A 16,063-nucleotide genomic window follows, 5' to 3' on the forward strand; every position below is an offset into this window, starting at 1 on the left:
CTCACTCTAGTAGTATTTTAAATGACTATATTGTCATTTTTAGTGCACTGAATTGCACATTTAAAAGGGATGAATTCTACTGTGTGTAAATTGTCCTCATTAAATGTGAATTTTTAAAAACTAAAGACATAAGATTTTAGAATTGTGTCTAGCTGAGAAGAGTCTAATTAACCATTTGTTTTGTTTGTTCATTTTAGTATTTCTTATACGGGAATAATCTCCTTCAAAGGCAGTCTTCAATTTCAATGGCAAGAATTAGCCAAAAGAGCAAATTTACTTAGAGTAAATTACTATGCAGCATCACATTTTTTGTTCATTCAGTCAATATTTTTAAAACTTCTACTGTGTGTCAGACACTGCGCCAGGTGCTGGAAACATATCTTGGAAATGTCTGATTGTCCTATCTATGAAAGTTCACTCCACTACAATACCCAGACCCATTTTACTCGTAGGTTACAGATGTACTTCCAAATTATAATTTTTTTCAAGTTTTCTTAATATTTAACATGAAAAACATTAATAAACATTCAAGAGTAGTGATGATTTTTCACAATTTATAGTATTAGGAATTAAGTAACATCGTCAATTCCATTTCTAGTTTATTTTCTATTCTGGCATAAGTCTGAGATGAATTCATACACACTCTATAGTCCATATGTAATTTGTATTAATAGTTACCCACAATAAATGTAATAACAAAAAAATCTCAGAACAAAATTCTCTTTAACATTTCATTCAAAAAAGTACAAGCACAAATTATTCTATTACACATTTATTTAAATATCGAACACTGTCACTGTGATATATATTTTTATTTTATCTTCAAATACTTGTATGAGTAATCAACTATCACAGGATTTATAAAGTATCATTACACAATATTTTAAATAAAAAATTAAAACTTGGAAAGTTAAATGCAGTCTAATAAAGGTAATAGAGTTATCCTTTTTTATAATCACTTTATTGAAAAATAATCCATATAGCCATAAGATTCATCCTGTTAAAGTGTACTATCCACTGGTTATTAGTATGTTAACAGAGTTGTGCAACCATCACCAATAGTTAATTTTAGAACATATTCATCACCTCAAAAAGAAATTCCATATGCATTAGCAGTCTCTTCCCATTGCCTCTTCCTCCTGCTCCTGGCAACCATTAATCTACCTTCTGTCTCTATAGATTCGCATTTTCTAGATATTTCATATAAATGAAATACAGTATGTGGTCTTTCATGTCTAGCTTTTTCACTTAGCATAATGTTTCAAGATTCATCTGTGTTGTAGCATATGTAAATATTTCATTCCTCTTTATGGTCAAATAATATTCTACTGTATGACTACACAATACTTGTTTATCTCAACAGTTGTTGGACAGCTGAGTTATTTCCACTTTTTGGCTATTATGAATAATGCTGCTGTGAACATAGATGTACAAGTTTTTATGTGGGTACAGGTTTTCAATTCTTTTGGGTATATACATAGGAGTGGAAATACTTAGCCACATAGTAATTCCATGTTTAAACTTTTGAGGAACTGCCAGAATATGTTCCAAAAAGGCGATACCATTTTATAATCCCACCACAATGTATAATAGTTCAGTTTCTTCACAACCTCACCAACACTTGTTATTATATTTTTGATTATAGCTTTCCTAGTAGATGCGAAGTGGTATCTCATTGAGGTTTTAATTTGCATTTCCCTGTGACTAATGATGTTGAATATTTTTTCATGTTCTATTGACCATTTGTATACCTTCTTTGGAAAAATGTCTATTCAAATCAGTTATGCATTTTAAAATTGGGTTGTTTGCCTTTGCATTGTTGAGAATTCTTTAGATATTCTGAATGTTAAGTCTGTTATATGTGATTTACAAACATTTTCTCCCATTCTGTGGTTGTTTTTTCACTTTCTTAACTGTGTCCTTAGAAGCACAGAACTTTTAAGTGTAATGAAGTCCAATTTACCTACTTTTTCTTTGTTTGCTTGTGTTTCTGGTGTTATAACCATTGCCTAATGCAAGGTCACAAAGATTTATACCTGTTTTTTTCTAAGAGTTTTATAGTTTTAGTACTTATATTTAGGCCTCTGATCCATTTTAAATTAATTTTTATATAGTGAGCAGCAAGAGTCCAACTTCATTCTTTTGCATGTGGATATCCAATTGTCCCAGCATCATTTGTTGAAAAGACTATTATTTCCCCCATTTAATTGTCTTGACACCTTTGTCAAAAACCAACTGGCCCTAAATGTGGGGGTTTAATTCTGGACCCTCAATTCTATTTCCTTGATCTATACGTCTTTCTTTACACCAGGACTGTCCTGATTACTGTAGATTCATAGTAGGTTTTGAAATCAAGAAGTGTGAACCCTCCGACTCTTTTCTTCTTTTCTGAGATTGTTTTGGCAATTAAGTTGTTCTTAAGTCTTTCAAATATATTCCAAATTTTGTTTAAATATGTTATGCATTTTCATATCTTTAATATAAAATATGCTACTATTATGAATGAGCTGGATCTAAAAATACATTTTAAATAATCATAAATGAATTCAGAACTTGCATGTTATCATACTATCATGACATTTTCATTAATGTTTTATTGTTTCTTCAATATCAGTGATTAAAATTAGTATTTACAAGGAATCTACGTACTTAGATTTTCAACAATTTGAAAAAAAAGTAATGACATATAGCAAAGGATTTACTTTACTTTCCTCATAAGTGTCTTAAAATAAATAATCTCCCTAGAGTGAAAATGTCATACTTCCTCATCAGCAATGAAACTCAGCTATGAAAACAAAATGTTATACTTATCACATTATCACTCAATTTAATATCTTCAGATATTTCATTAATGCATTCAAAAAACCAACACTTACTAAACACCCACTATTGGGGAGGAAGAATTAATATTAGTGCTTCTAAGTGAAATGTGCTATAATTGAATTTACTAAAATATAAAACCAACTATTCTCTTTCTTATTTGGTTTTCTCTTTGACTTCTCAAAAAAGCATGGGTTTTGGTACTCCTGGCAGAATAATTTCACAGATACATATGTAGAGAAAAGAGTGAAAAATGAACAAACTAGAACTGACATGTATAGACTTAAACGTTCCTTCAAAATAGGTAATGAGTAGGACTAGTTATACAGAATCTAAATACTATATAAAAAACATTTTAATGTGAGTAAAAGGAAAAACTAAAGAAATGACAAGCTTTTCTATGGTTGGTTTGTGGTTCAGATCCCTCTCTTAAATTCACACTGGTTGGAAGAAAAGAATTATGGCAAGGGAGTCCTAACAACTTCTACAAAGCATATAAACTTTTTTTCTATTCTTTTTTAATGTCTTAAATATTTAAACATGCAAAAATACAGAGAATATATGTAGTCTATCTACATATCTATGAATATAAATACTTGTGTATCCACCACCCCAATAGAAACATTTTCTCATATTTGCTCCAGATTAATTACAAATACAATTCAAGCCCTCTCCATACCAGCCTCAATCTTGCTCCTTTCCCTCCCATTCCTTCTCCAAAAGTAAACATTAACCTGAATTTGATGCTTATTATTCCCATGCATGTCTTTATACTTTCATTATTTGTACGTATGCATCCATTATTTTATAGAAATTATGTATGTTTTATATGTTCATAACCTTTTTGATTTTTTTACTTCAACATTATGGTAGGGAGATGTATCCATGTTTTAACCTGAACTCTCTCTTAGTTCATTCTCGTTCATATAATTATAGGACTACACCAAATTTATTTAGCCTTTCTGCAGGTGTTTTCACAATTCAAATGAGTGCTATAGTAAACATTCTCATACAGCAGGGGGTAGTTGGTAAGAGCATCAACTCTGGAAACAGCTGGCTTGAGTTTGGATCCCACCTCTGCCATGTATTAAGCTGTGACCTTGGGCAAGTCTTAATCCTCTGTGTCCCAATTTCTTCATCTGTCATATAGGGATATTAACAATATCTAGTCCTCATAGACATTATTATGAAGAACAAAAAGTTCATACATGTAAAGCTTGTACAACAGTAAGCAGTGTTTTTATGCGGTTGACCCTGCAAAACAGAGCTAGTTCAAAAAACGGGAAAATCCCAACGATATCAAGAAACGTCTAAAAGTGTATTTCAATGCTTCCTATCTAATACATATCTAATACCACTTCCCCTTGCTAGCAGACAGTGGACTCTCCCTCTCTGGAAATCAGGCAGCTGCCTCCCCTGGGGTAGACATCTCTCATGATGATACTCAAATTCAAGATCTGCCCCCACCTTCCCTCATGGCTTCTAGTCTAATAACCAGGGTTACCTCATCATTACCTGACTACAGAAGTACTGTCCTTGCTTCAATAGGAAACTAAATACTCATTAAGAAGCTACAGGACCTAGCTACTGGCAGAAACCACAAGAATGTGCCTGTAATGGTGTGACATAGTAAGAAACGCATATTTTGGTCTTCATTTCTGGTTCCTGGCTAGAGCTCCGAAACAAATGAAAGGAGCATCTTTTGTTATTCACAATATACCCCTTTAAACCACACCTGAATGTATGTTAATGAGGTGACTTTTGGAAAGCCTCTAAGGATGAAGGGCTAGTTGTTAGGAAAACCAATCATGATTAGAGGGTAGGAACTCCCAGCCTCACCACCAGGGAGGAAAGAGTGGCTGGAGATTGACTTAATCACATTGGCCAATGATTTACTCAATCATGCCTTTGTAATGAAGCCTCCATAAAAACCCAAAAAGACAAAGTTCAGAGGACTTCCAGGTTGGTGAACAAGAACGTGTCCATGTGCTGGGACAGTGGTGTACCCCAACACTCCACTGGAACAGAAGCTCTTGTGCTGGGGACCCTTCCAGACCTCACCCTATGTATCTCTTCATCTGGCTGTTAATTTGGATTCTGTAATATAGCACTTGTAATAAATCAGTAATCTAGTAAGTAAACTGTTCCTGAGTTCTGTGAGCCCTTCTAGCAAATGACAGAACCCAAGGTTTAAATAGCCTGAGAAAAGTACAGTGCTGTGAAAGTGGGTTTATTTTCAGTTTCATCAATACGAAAAAATACAAAATTCACTAATCCCATAACCTGATATATTTAAAGTGTGACACTGGCCTTAAAGACACTGGTCTTTCATACTAAGGGAATAAGCTAATTTGAATCAATATAAATGAAATTTAAATAGACATATAATAGTTTAAATACGTTATCAGGCAATGATCATACTGTGTTTCATAAGGATGCACATTTTCCTAATTTTTGAAAAAATTATGTAATTCTATTATGAAAGTTTACTGTAACAAAAAAAATCAGTTCTTTACATGTCTCATTTCAACAGCTAGTTTAAAATAGCATGCTTCATACATGTATGATAAGAGAAAAAGACATGTATTTTAATGTAGTAAGCAATGGTTAATGAATTTCATTTAACTAAAAAGCAACTTCTTGACATTTTTTTCCACTTACATTTAAGCATTTTTAGATATAACTTATATATGAAATGCACATATCTGAAGTGTGAAATTTGATTAGTTTTGACAAATGCATACACCCACATAATCTGCTCCCTTAACAAAACACAGAATATGTCCATATTTGTTTAAAAGCTGAAACAAAGTCAAACAAAAAGTTCCTTTGTCGCTTCTTACTAGTCAATCCCCTTGGAAACAACCATTGATTAAATTTCTCTTTAACAGATTAGTTTACTTATTGCAGAATTTAATATAAATGTAATCATATAATAGACACTGTTTTGTGACTTGCTTTTCTTTTTGGTAGATTCCTCAGGATTTTCTAAATACACAATCATGTCATCTGCAAATAAACACAGTTTTACTTCTTCCTTTCAAATCTGATATATTTTATTTTTGTTGTATTCCCAATCTTAGGGGGAGAACTTTCAACATTTCACTAATAGGTTTTTTGTAGGAAAAAAGTTTCCTTCTTTTCCTTGTTTTCTCAAAAATTTTAAAAATCATGAACAGGTGTTGAATTTTGTCAAAATTATTTTTGAGCATCTATTAAAATGACAGTTCTTTAGTCTGTTATGGTGAATTGCTTTGATTTTTATATGATAAACTAACCTTGTATCCCTTGGACAAGCCCCACCTGGTAATAGAGTATTATCCTTTTCACATATTGCTGGATTTGATTTGTAAATACTTTATTATGAGGAATATTGATCCGTAGTTTTGAGGGTTTTTTGTAAAATCTTACCTGATTTTAGTATCTAAATTATAGAAGCTTCCTAAAATGAGCTGGGAAGTATATCCTCTTCTATTTTTTGAGAAAAAAGAATAATATTGGCAATATTTCTTCCTTGTAAGTTTAACAGAATTCATTAGTGAAGATCCTTATGGGAAATACTTAAATTATGAATTCAATTTTTTAAATAAATATAGAATTCATCAGATTTCTATTTTTCCTGAATCCGTTTTGTTTTTTAAGAAATGTACCCGTTCATTTCAACTGCCAGATTCATTGGCATAAAGTTTTACATAATATTTCCTCATTACTCTTCTAAGGTCTGTAGTATCAGTAATGATATCCCCTCTTCTACTGTTGATATTGATAATTTGTGTTTTCTCACTTTTTTCTCGGTAAGCCTTACTACAGTTTCATCAATTTTATTAATCTTTTCACCAAACCAGCCCATAGCTTTACTGATTTTCTTTTTGTTCATTTTCTATTTCACTGACTTCTAGTTCTTACTTTTTTTCTATTTTCTTTGGGATTAATTTGCTTTTTGTCTATCCTCCCAAAGTAGAAGCACAGATCACTGGTTTTATAGATTTCTTCTCTTCTAATACAGGCATTCGACTATAAACTTCCCCCTAAGGGCCAATTTAGCTGCATCTCACAAATTTTTATGCTGTTTTCAATATCACTCTGTTCAAAATGTTTTCCAATTTCCCTATGACTTCTCTTTGACCCAAGGGTAATTTAGAAATGTGTTATTTAATTTCAAAATATTTGTATATTTGTGTAGCTATTTTTAATGATTTCTGAATTAATACCATTGCTATCAGAGAACATACTCCGCATAATTCTGTCCATCTACTTCTATAAGTCTAGTTTATGCATTCTATAATTTAAAAGCTGAAATGAAGCCAAGTGATCTTCTAATGAAACTAAAAAACCTAGTGTATGAATTTTAACTGTAAGTCAGACATCAGTATATTTATTCTAATACCTCATTTCCTCAGTTTCTCTGTTCTATAGTTTCTGCTATTTTTATAAGACAGAAGAGTTAGACAAGTGTAAGTTGGAAGTTAATACCTTAATAAAATTCAAAAAGGTAAAAAAATGAGGAAAAGGTAGTCAATTTCAAATTAACTATATTGAATACTGTTAGATGGAAAATACATTCTGAATATGATGGTAAAAGACACCACCTATGGGAGCAACTGCTATCAAGGCATAGTAAGTTTCCAAAGTCAAATGTTTTCTAGAAATAGATACACATGTGCGTGTGCACAAAACACACATACATGCACATGCCCGCACACACACACGTACACACACATTACACACCTACTCTATCTCCAGTTTAATGGTTTCTACTGGTTCCTACCAAAGGATTTGTGATGGCTGAGAAATTAGATTAAAAATAACATTCTTACTCTCATTTCATCAAGACTTACCTTAAGGTACATTCCATTTCCACTTCAGAGGGTATAGAGAGAACGCGGAAAATGTATTTGTCAACTAACAAAGAAAAACTATCTCCAGGATTCAAATAGCACCATAGATTTGTCTTCAATGGTAAGAGCTGACTCTTCTCTGAAGACTGATAAAAACACGGATTTGTGTGTATCTAACAAATTAAAAAAGAATATAATTAAATGTTAAAAAGATATAATACAATAATGTTGTAACTCAAAATTACGACAAAAATACAATTAAATATGAATTCACAACTTTGGTATCAAAACAATTTAAGCATAAACTTAGACTTAAAAGTTTAATAAATCTAACTCTTATGAGTACCATAATTATTATTTATATATAAAAGAGAAAAGAAGCTATGGTATACCTCCCATTTCTCCAGGAATCAAAGAAAAAAAGCAAAGTTATCAACTAACTGGTTAAAAGAGTCTTCTATTTTGCTTAATAGAGACAACTGGACATCACAAGAAGAAACATGAAAAATAATTCTTAGTATGGAAAAACTAAGTCCCCCAACTTCCATATCCAAAACGCACTAATTTCCTGACAATGGCTAGTTTCCTTACCATTTATTTTCTCCTACTAATTTCTTACTACAATTAAAAAAGAAGAAACTACAATGCTATGGTTTGAATGTGTCCCCCAAAGTCCATCTGTTGGAAACTCCAACCCTAAGGCAACAGTGCTGACAAGTAGGACCTTTAACATGTAGGTCATAAGGGAAATGTCCTCATGAATGGATGGATTAATGACATTATCACAAGAGTGGATTCATTATCTCGGGAGCAAGTTTGCTATCTCAAGAGCGAGTCTGTCATAAATGCAAGTTTGGCCCTCTCTTGCTTACTCTCTCATGCATGCTCTCTCTCCATGTAATGCCTTCCACCACGTTATGATGCAGCAAAAAGGCTCTCACCAGATGCGGCCCCGGCATTTTAGACTTCGCAGGTTCCAGAACGGTGAGCCAAATAAATGTCTGTTCATTATAAATTACCCAGCCTCGGGTATTCTGTTATTGCAGCACAAAATGAACTAAGACATATGGGAAGGAAGATTCTAATCAAATCTCTCAGACAAACAACATGGCTTTCTTTCTACCTCCTGAAAGAGGAATCGCCTTATTTGTTTAAATGAAACTCCCACTATGAAGATCATCCACATTCAAATCGAAGTAGTAAAACAGATCTCAAAGTTAGAACTATTGCAATATCCACTATTTTAAATTATGTTTGCCACTATTTCCATGTTAGCAAAGATAACAAGAGTTGCTTCAAAAAACAAAAAAGACCTATTATAAGGTGCCTTAAAAATTCTAACCAGATTCAAGCTAAAATTGGCCATTTCCATAAGTCAAATAGTCTTTTTGTCATCAATATCACTGGGTTTTTAAAATAAATAAGCTTTAGGATATGACAAGGTAATCTACATAGTGCAGATCTTTGTGTGTGTGTGTGTGTGTTTTTTTTAAAGCACAATCTTATATAGAGCACCTATCTCTATTACCCTTCCTTCTATCTATTTCATCAGTTTAAATGAGACTTTTTCTGGAGATATCACAGCAAAGTAATTACCACCCTGGGAATGGACATATGCTGAGCAATAACAACAACAAAAAAGACACATTTGAAGCTAGAATGAATATAATCCACCTGGTTCTGACCATTCAATTTCATTAGAATCTGGCCATACATCATATTTCTATCCTTTAAATCTGTGTTACAAGAAAGCAGTAAAATAAAACTCGGAGATAAAGAGCAGAGGTAGAAATTTAAAACAGAGATGACACAAATTTGGTCGGCCATTATTTTATTAGTCAAACTATACATAAGATTGCATAAGAATGGAGATGCAGTGTGATTTATGCAATATTATATTCCTAAAAAGTGTAGTGAATGTTTGATTTTTAAATTCAAGTTATAATTTTAACAATGTTTACAAATCTTTCACCATGCTAACAGCCACTCCTAATTTCTCTCTCTCAAAGCTGTCCTCTGGCTCTTGGCAGGTTAAGCTTTTGAGTGCAACAAGCACATGACAAATCCACAGGATCTGAGCTTGTGTCCACTGCTGAACTTGGGAATCGTGCCCTGTATTCCTCAACCTTTTGGGCAAAGGCTCCCTTTCCTTGAGTATGTCATGGTCATCAGAGTCAGGAATGTTGAACTAACAAGAGAAGCAAGAGTCAGAACAGGAATCCACATAGCTTTGGTCTGAACTCTGAATATTCTTTAAGTGAGGCTTGCTTCTGATTATAGGCTAAGGCCATGTTTTTATTCATGAGCATTAAAAAAATTCAGATGAGTCTCTAAACAACGTTAAATACTGACATAGTCCCAAACTTACAAAGGCTAGGATGTTAAATACAATGGCATAAAATTGTAAGAGTGGAAAAGGTAAAATGCTTAAGGAAACTACATTTCTTTACAAAGGTATCACAAACCCAAAGATAACGCAATATTCTGTTTGAGTATATTTTCCTCAGTGGAAAGCACTTAATATTTAAATTATAGTTGGTTAAACATTGGTAGTCAGCAAATCCAGCCACAAAGAAAGTGAACCCATGACTACGGTCCATGATCATCTTTTCCTTTTCCTAAAACTGTTCATACAGGAGATTCCAAAATGAAGAATAAAAATGACATTAAAGTCTAATGTTTGATCCTCTAACGTAAACCTAAATTCACATTACTCACTGAATAAGTTAAAAAATCAATGTCAAACTACGATATGCTCCAACTAAAATGCTACACATACATGAAGTCCAAAAGGTAGTTTTTAAAAAGTTACAAAGTATACAAAAATCTAACAATATTAATAAACAAAAAGGAAGATTACACACCAAAAAATTAGGAATGAAAACAATGACATAATTACACAAAAAATAAAAGTTTTGAAAAATAACAGAATACTGTAAATACTTTATAGCAATACATTTGTAAATATGGCCAAAATAGACAATTACCTAATAACACCAAGTAGATTTTTTTAAAGTATGTTTACGTGTATGTATGTGCAGCCTGTTTGAAAGTATTTAATTTTTTTTTCTTTTTTTGAGACAGAGTCTTACTCTGTTACCCAGGCTGGAGCGCAGTGGCATGATCTCTACTCACTGCAACCTCTGATTCCAGGTTCATGCAATTCTCGTGCCACAGCCCCCTGAGCAGCTGGGACTACAGGCGCCCGCCACCACAACTGGCTAATTTTTGTATTTTTAGTAGAGATGGGGTTTCACCACTTTGGCCAGGCTGGTCTCAAACTCCTGGCCTCAAGTGATCTACCTGCCTTGGCCTCCCAAAGTGCTGGGAATACAAGCATGAGCCACTGCACCTGGCTTAAGAGTATTTAATTATTATAGAAAGGAGATTGAATTGGACTTGTAATATTTCAAAAGTACAAGCAATAATTAAAAATCTTTTCAATCCCTGCCAAAACCCCTTTTTCTGAATATTCAAACTTTTCTTGATACCACAAAAGTGTTAAAGGATCCCCAACTGCTTCATGAGACAAGTTTAACTTTGATTCTAAAAGCAAACAAGGGCAGAAAAATATTGGCAAATCCAACCTCACTGTGATTAAAAGATATAACTACCTACACGAGAGACGTAATGTTGGTGTGTGCCTTTTAACAAATTCATGAGATTATAAATTCAAACTTCAATAGGTTATGCTATAACTTTAGAAGTGGTGCAAAGGATGCATTATCCCTGCAAAAAATGGAACTAAAATACAAATCAATTTCCTACAGCTTTCTCTTAGAGTTATCATTAAATATTAAAGAATGATAGATGTATACCCCCCAAAAGCACCTTAATTTCAGTGTTTTTTTTTAATTTGGATAGCTTTTTTTTACAACAAAATAAGTTGAGGAAGGCTATTATTATAGGATTTTCTAGATATTTCACAAGTACACTTTTAATTTCAAGAGAAGAAAAACAATCTCAATTCAAGAACTTTGTGCAATAAAAAAAACCACAAGCACCCAAAGATGTATATATTGAGGGTCAATAACAAAAGGCAAAAAAGAAAAACTACAACTTATATGTAGTTATAGAGCTACTGCCTCAATCATCCAAGACCCCAAGTGAGTAAGATTTTATTAAAATGAAATAAAAGCACCGACAGCTATGAATTTACCCTGAGGGCATAACCAATCACTGGTGATACAGTCATTTACAAAGAACATCATCATCAGTTTGCTTTTGTAATGTCTTTTCTCTCTGCTGATACTAGGCTGTAGATTAAATTTAAATGACATATAAAAAAGCTAACATCCTCTCCTCATGAGCTAGCATCATCTCCTCATGCACCATTTCCAAGAACTGCTGGAGAGCTACAGCATTTTTTGTAGGAGACATATTAGAGGGAAAAAGGCAGAAAGTCATTCAATGTAAAAGTACAAATTAGTAATTGCCCTAATTGCATTGAACTCTCCTTGTCAAAGCTATTTTTTTATTTGGTGGTAAGTTTAGATTTCCAAGTTAAAGAAAAGCAGAAAAACATTTAATCACTTAAATATAATTTGGGGTATGCAGTATACAGATGGGATCATCATAACAAAACATTTGCTATATTCATTTATGTAATTTTACAAATATTTTTAACTAAAATTTCCCTCTTGACATTTCATTACACTTGTATAGATACCTTGCTTTAGTAGATCAAAGAATTTGTGACTGATGAGGGAACAGAGAATAAGTGATATTTAACAAACATTAAGATAAAATGAATGAACTAGAAGTCACTTGTCCATCTCATTCTGATTTTCAAGATCTTTAAACTTCCACTAACAATTAAAATCAGTGTTAGAAATTCTCTAAATGTCTTTAAATTGCACCTTGTAGACAGTGCAGCTACAATAAGCTGCTAAATAAACACATCAATCTATTTCAAGATAATGGGCATTTTATTGAAACTATATTAATATAAACAAGGTTATTAGCTAGTCAGGTTTCTAAGGTGCAACTCAAGTCTTTAGCCCATTTTTCTACTGGATTCTTTATTTTTTTCTCATTGATTAAAGGCATCTGTCATATGTTTTGGATAGCACTCCTGATATAGCTCGGATATGTGTCACTGGCCAAATCTCATGGTGAACTGCAATCCACAATGCTGGAAGTGGAGCCTGGCAGGAGGTGCTTGGATTATAGGGGCAGATGCCTCATGGCTTGGTGCTGTCTTAAAGATAATGAGTTCTCATGAGATGTGGTCATTTAACTAATACAGAGCGGCAACTCCCACTCTATATTAGTCTGTTTTCACCTAAGACTGGGTAATTTACTAAAAACAACAATAACAAGAGGTTTAATTGACCCACAGTTCTGTAGCCTGTACAGACAGCATGGCTGGGGAGGCCTCAGGAAACTTTCAATCAAGGTGGAAGGCAAAGGGGAAGCAGGCAAATACTATATCGCTGGAGCAGGAGAAAGAGAGAGAAGGGAGAGGTGCTACAAACTTTTAAACAACCAGATCTTGTGAGAACTCACTCACTATCATGAGAACAGCAAGGGGGAAATCCAATGCCACCATGATCTAATCACCTCCCACCAGGCCACTCCTCCAACACTGGAGATTACAATACAATGCAAGATTTGGGCAGGAACACAAATCCAAACCATATCACCCTCCCACTCTCTCTTGCTTGCTCCTGCTTTCAACATGTGATGTACTGGTTCTCCCTTTGCCTTTTTCCGTGATTGTAACCTTCCTGAGGCCTCCCTAGAATCCGAGCAGATGCTGGCACCATGCTTCATTTCATGTAAAGCCTGCAAAACTGTGAGCCAGTTAAACCTCTTTTTATAAATTACCCAGTCTCAGTTTATAGCAACACAAGAATGGCCTAATACAGAAAATTGGGACTGGAATTGGGGCATTGCTACAAAGATACCTAAAAGTGTGGAAGTGACTTCAGAACTGCCTAACAGGCAGCAGTTAGAAGAGTTTGGAAGGCTGAGAAGAAGACAGGAAGATGAGAGAAAGTTTGGAATTTCTTAGAGATTGGTTAAATGACCAAATGATCAGCAAATTTGTGACCAAAATGCTGATAGTGATATGGACAATGAAGTCCAGGCTAAGGAGGTCTCAGATGGAAATGAGGAACTTATTGGGAACTAGAACAAAGGTCAAGTACGTTATGCCTTAACAGAGACCTTGGCTGCATTTGGTTCATGTCCTAGGGATCTGTGGAAGTCTTACCTACAGAAAGATGATTTAGGGAATCTAGTAGAGGAAACCTCTAAGCAGCAAAGTGTTCAAGAAGTGGCCTGGTTGCTTCTAACAACCTGCACTCAAATGCATAAGCAAAGAAATGACTTAAAGTTGCAACACATATTTAAATAGGAAGCAGAGTGCAAAAGCTTGATAAATTTGTAGCCTAGCCATGTGGCAGAGAAATAAAAAGCTTTTTCAGGAGAAGGATTCAAGGAGGCTGTGAAGCAACCACTTGCTAGAGATATGTGCACAACTAAAAAAAAAGTCAGGCTAGGCACAGTTGCTCACGCCTGTAATCCCAGTACTTTGGGAGGCCAAGGCAGGTGGATTACCTGAGGTCAGGAGTTCAAGACCAGGCTGGTTAACATGGTGAAACCCCATCTCCACAAAAACTACAAAAAAATTAGCTGGGCATGGTGGCATGTGACTGTAATCCCAGCTACTTGGGAGGCTGAGGCAGGAGAACTGCTTGAACCCAGGAGGCAGAGGTTGCAGTGAGCTGAGATCATGCAACTACACTCCAGCTTGGGCGACAGAGCAAGCCTCCATCTCAAAAAACAAACAAACAAGTTATAATATGCAAGAAAATGGAGAAAAGGCCTCAAATGCATTTCAGAGACCTTCATGGCAACCCCTCTTATGACAGGCCCAGAGGCCTATGAGAGAAGAATGATCTCATGGGACAGTACCAGGGCCCAGCTGCCCTGCATGTTCTTGGGACAGTTCTATCCACATTCCCACTGCTTTGGCTCCGGCCATGGCTCAAAGGACCCACATGCAGCTTGAGCTGCCACTTTGGAGGACGCAAGGCATAAGCCTTGACAGCTCTCACATGGTGTTAAGCCTGTGGGTGCACAGAGTACAAGAGTGGTGGATTCTTGGCAGCCTCCACCTAGATTTCAGAGGATGTATGGAAAAGCCTGGGTATCCAGGCAGAAGCCTGCTGCAGGGGCAAATCCCTTACAAGAGAACTTCTACTAGGGCAGTGCAGAGAATAAATGTGGGGTGGCAGGTCCCACACAGAGTCCTCACTTGGGACACTGCCTAGTAGAGCTGTGAGAAGAGGGCCACCGTCCTCCAGACCCAAACATAGTATATCTACCAACTCCAGCCTGTGAGAGCAGCCTCAGGGGATGTACCCTGTAAAGTCAGAGGGGTGGAGCTGCCAAAGGTCTTGGGAGCCCACCCTTTGCATCAGTGTGCCCAGGATATGGACATACAGTCAAAGATTACTTTGGAGCTTTGAGATTTACTGACTGCCCCGAAGGGTTCTGAACTTGTGTTGGGCCTACAGACCCTTTGTTTTGAAACAGGGATGTTTACTCAATGCCTATACTCCCATTGTTTCTTAGAAGTAAATAACTTTTGATTTTACAGGCTCATAAATAGAAGAGATTTGCCTTGTCTCAGGTGAGACTTTGGACCTCGGAGGTAATGCTGGAATGAGTTAAGACTTTGGAGAATTATTGGGAAGGTATGATTGTATCTTGCAATGTGAGAAGGATATGAGATTTGGGAGAGGTCAGGGGAAGAATGATATAGTTTGGGTATTTGTCCCCACCTGAAACTCATGCTGAATTGTAATCCATAAATGCTGGAGGTAGGGCCTGGTGGGAAGTATTTCAATCACAGGGGTGGGAATACCTCATGGCTTGGTGCTATCTTCTGAACAGTGCATGAGTTCTCGTGAGATCTTGTAATGTAAAAGTGTGTGGCTTGTTCACAATAGCAAAGACATGGAGTTAACCTAAATGCCCATCAATGATGGACTGGAAAAAGAAAATGTGATATGCATGTGTGTGTATATATATACACACACACACACACACACACCATGGAATACTATGCGGCCATAAAAAGGAGTAAGATCATGTCCTTTGAAGGAACATGGATGGAGTTGGAAGCCATTATCCTCAGCAAACTAATGCAGGAACAGAAAACCAAATATTGCATGTTCTCACTTACAAGTGAGAGCTGAATGATGAGAACACATGGACACAGGGTGAGAAATAATACACAGTGGGGTCTACTGAAGAGTGGAGGGTGGGAGGAGGGAGAACATCAGGAAGAATAGCTAATGGATGCTGGGCTTAATAGCTGGATAATGGAATGATCTGTGCAGTAAACCGCCATGGCACACGTTTACTTATGTAATAAACCTGCACACCCTGCA

General features: G+C 35.3%; 1 protein-coding gene across 2 annotated transcripts in view; it reads right to left on the minus strand.

The window, feature by feature from the left end:
• APLF (aprataxin and PNKP like factor) overlaps positions 1-16,063 on the minus strand; it is a 95,430-nt gene that overhangs the window by 52,075 nt on the left and 27,292 nt on the right. For both annotated transcript variants that reach the window (XM_015112593.3, XM_028832435.2), the window contains exon 3: positions 7,659-7,831. In XM_015112593.3, coding sequence (XP_014968079.2) covers positions 7,659-7,831 — 173 coding nt within the window. The remainder of the gene's footprint in view (positions 1-7,658; positions 7,832-16,063) is intronic.

This window comes from Macaca mulatta, chromosome 13 (assembly GCF_049350105.2).
Source record: "Macaca mulatta isolate MMU2019108-1 chromosome 13, T2T-MMU8v2.0, whole genome shotgun sequence".
Taxonomy (NCBI): Eukaryota; Metazoa; Chordata; class Mammalia; order Primates; family Cercopithecidae; genus Macaca; species Macaca mulatta.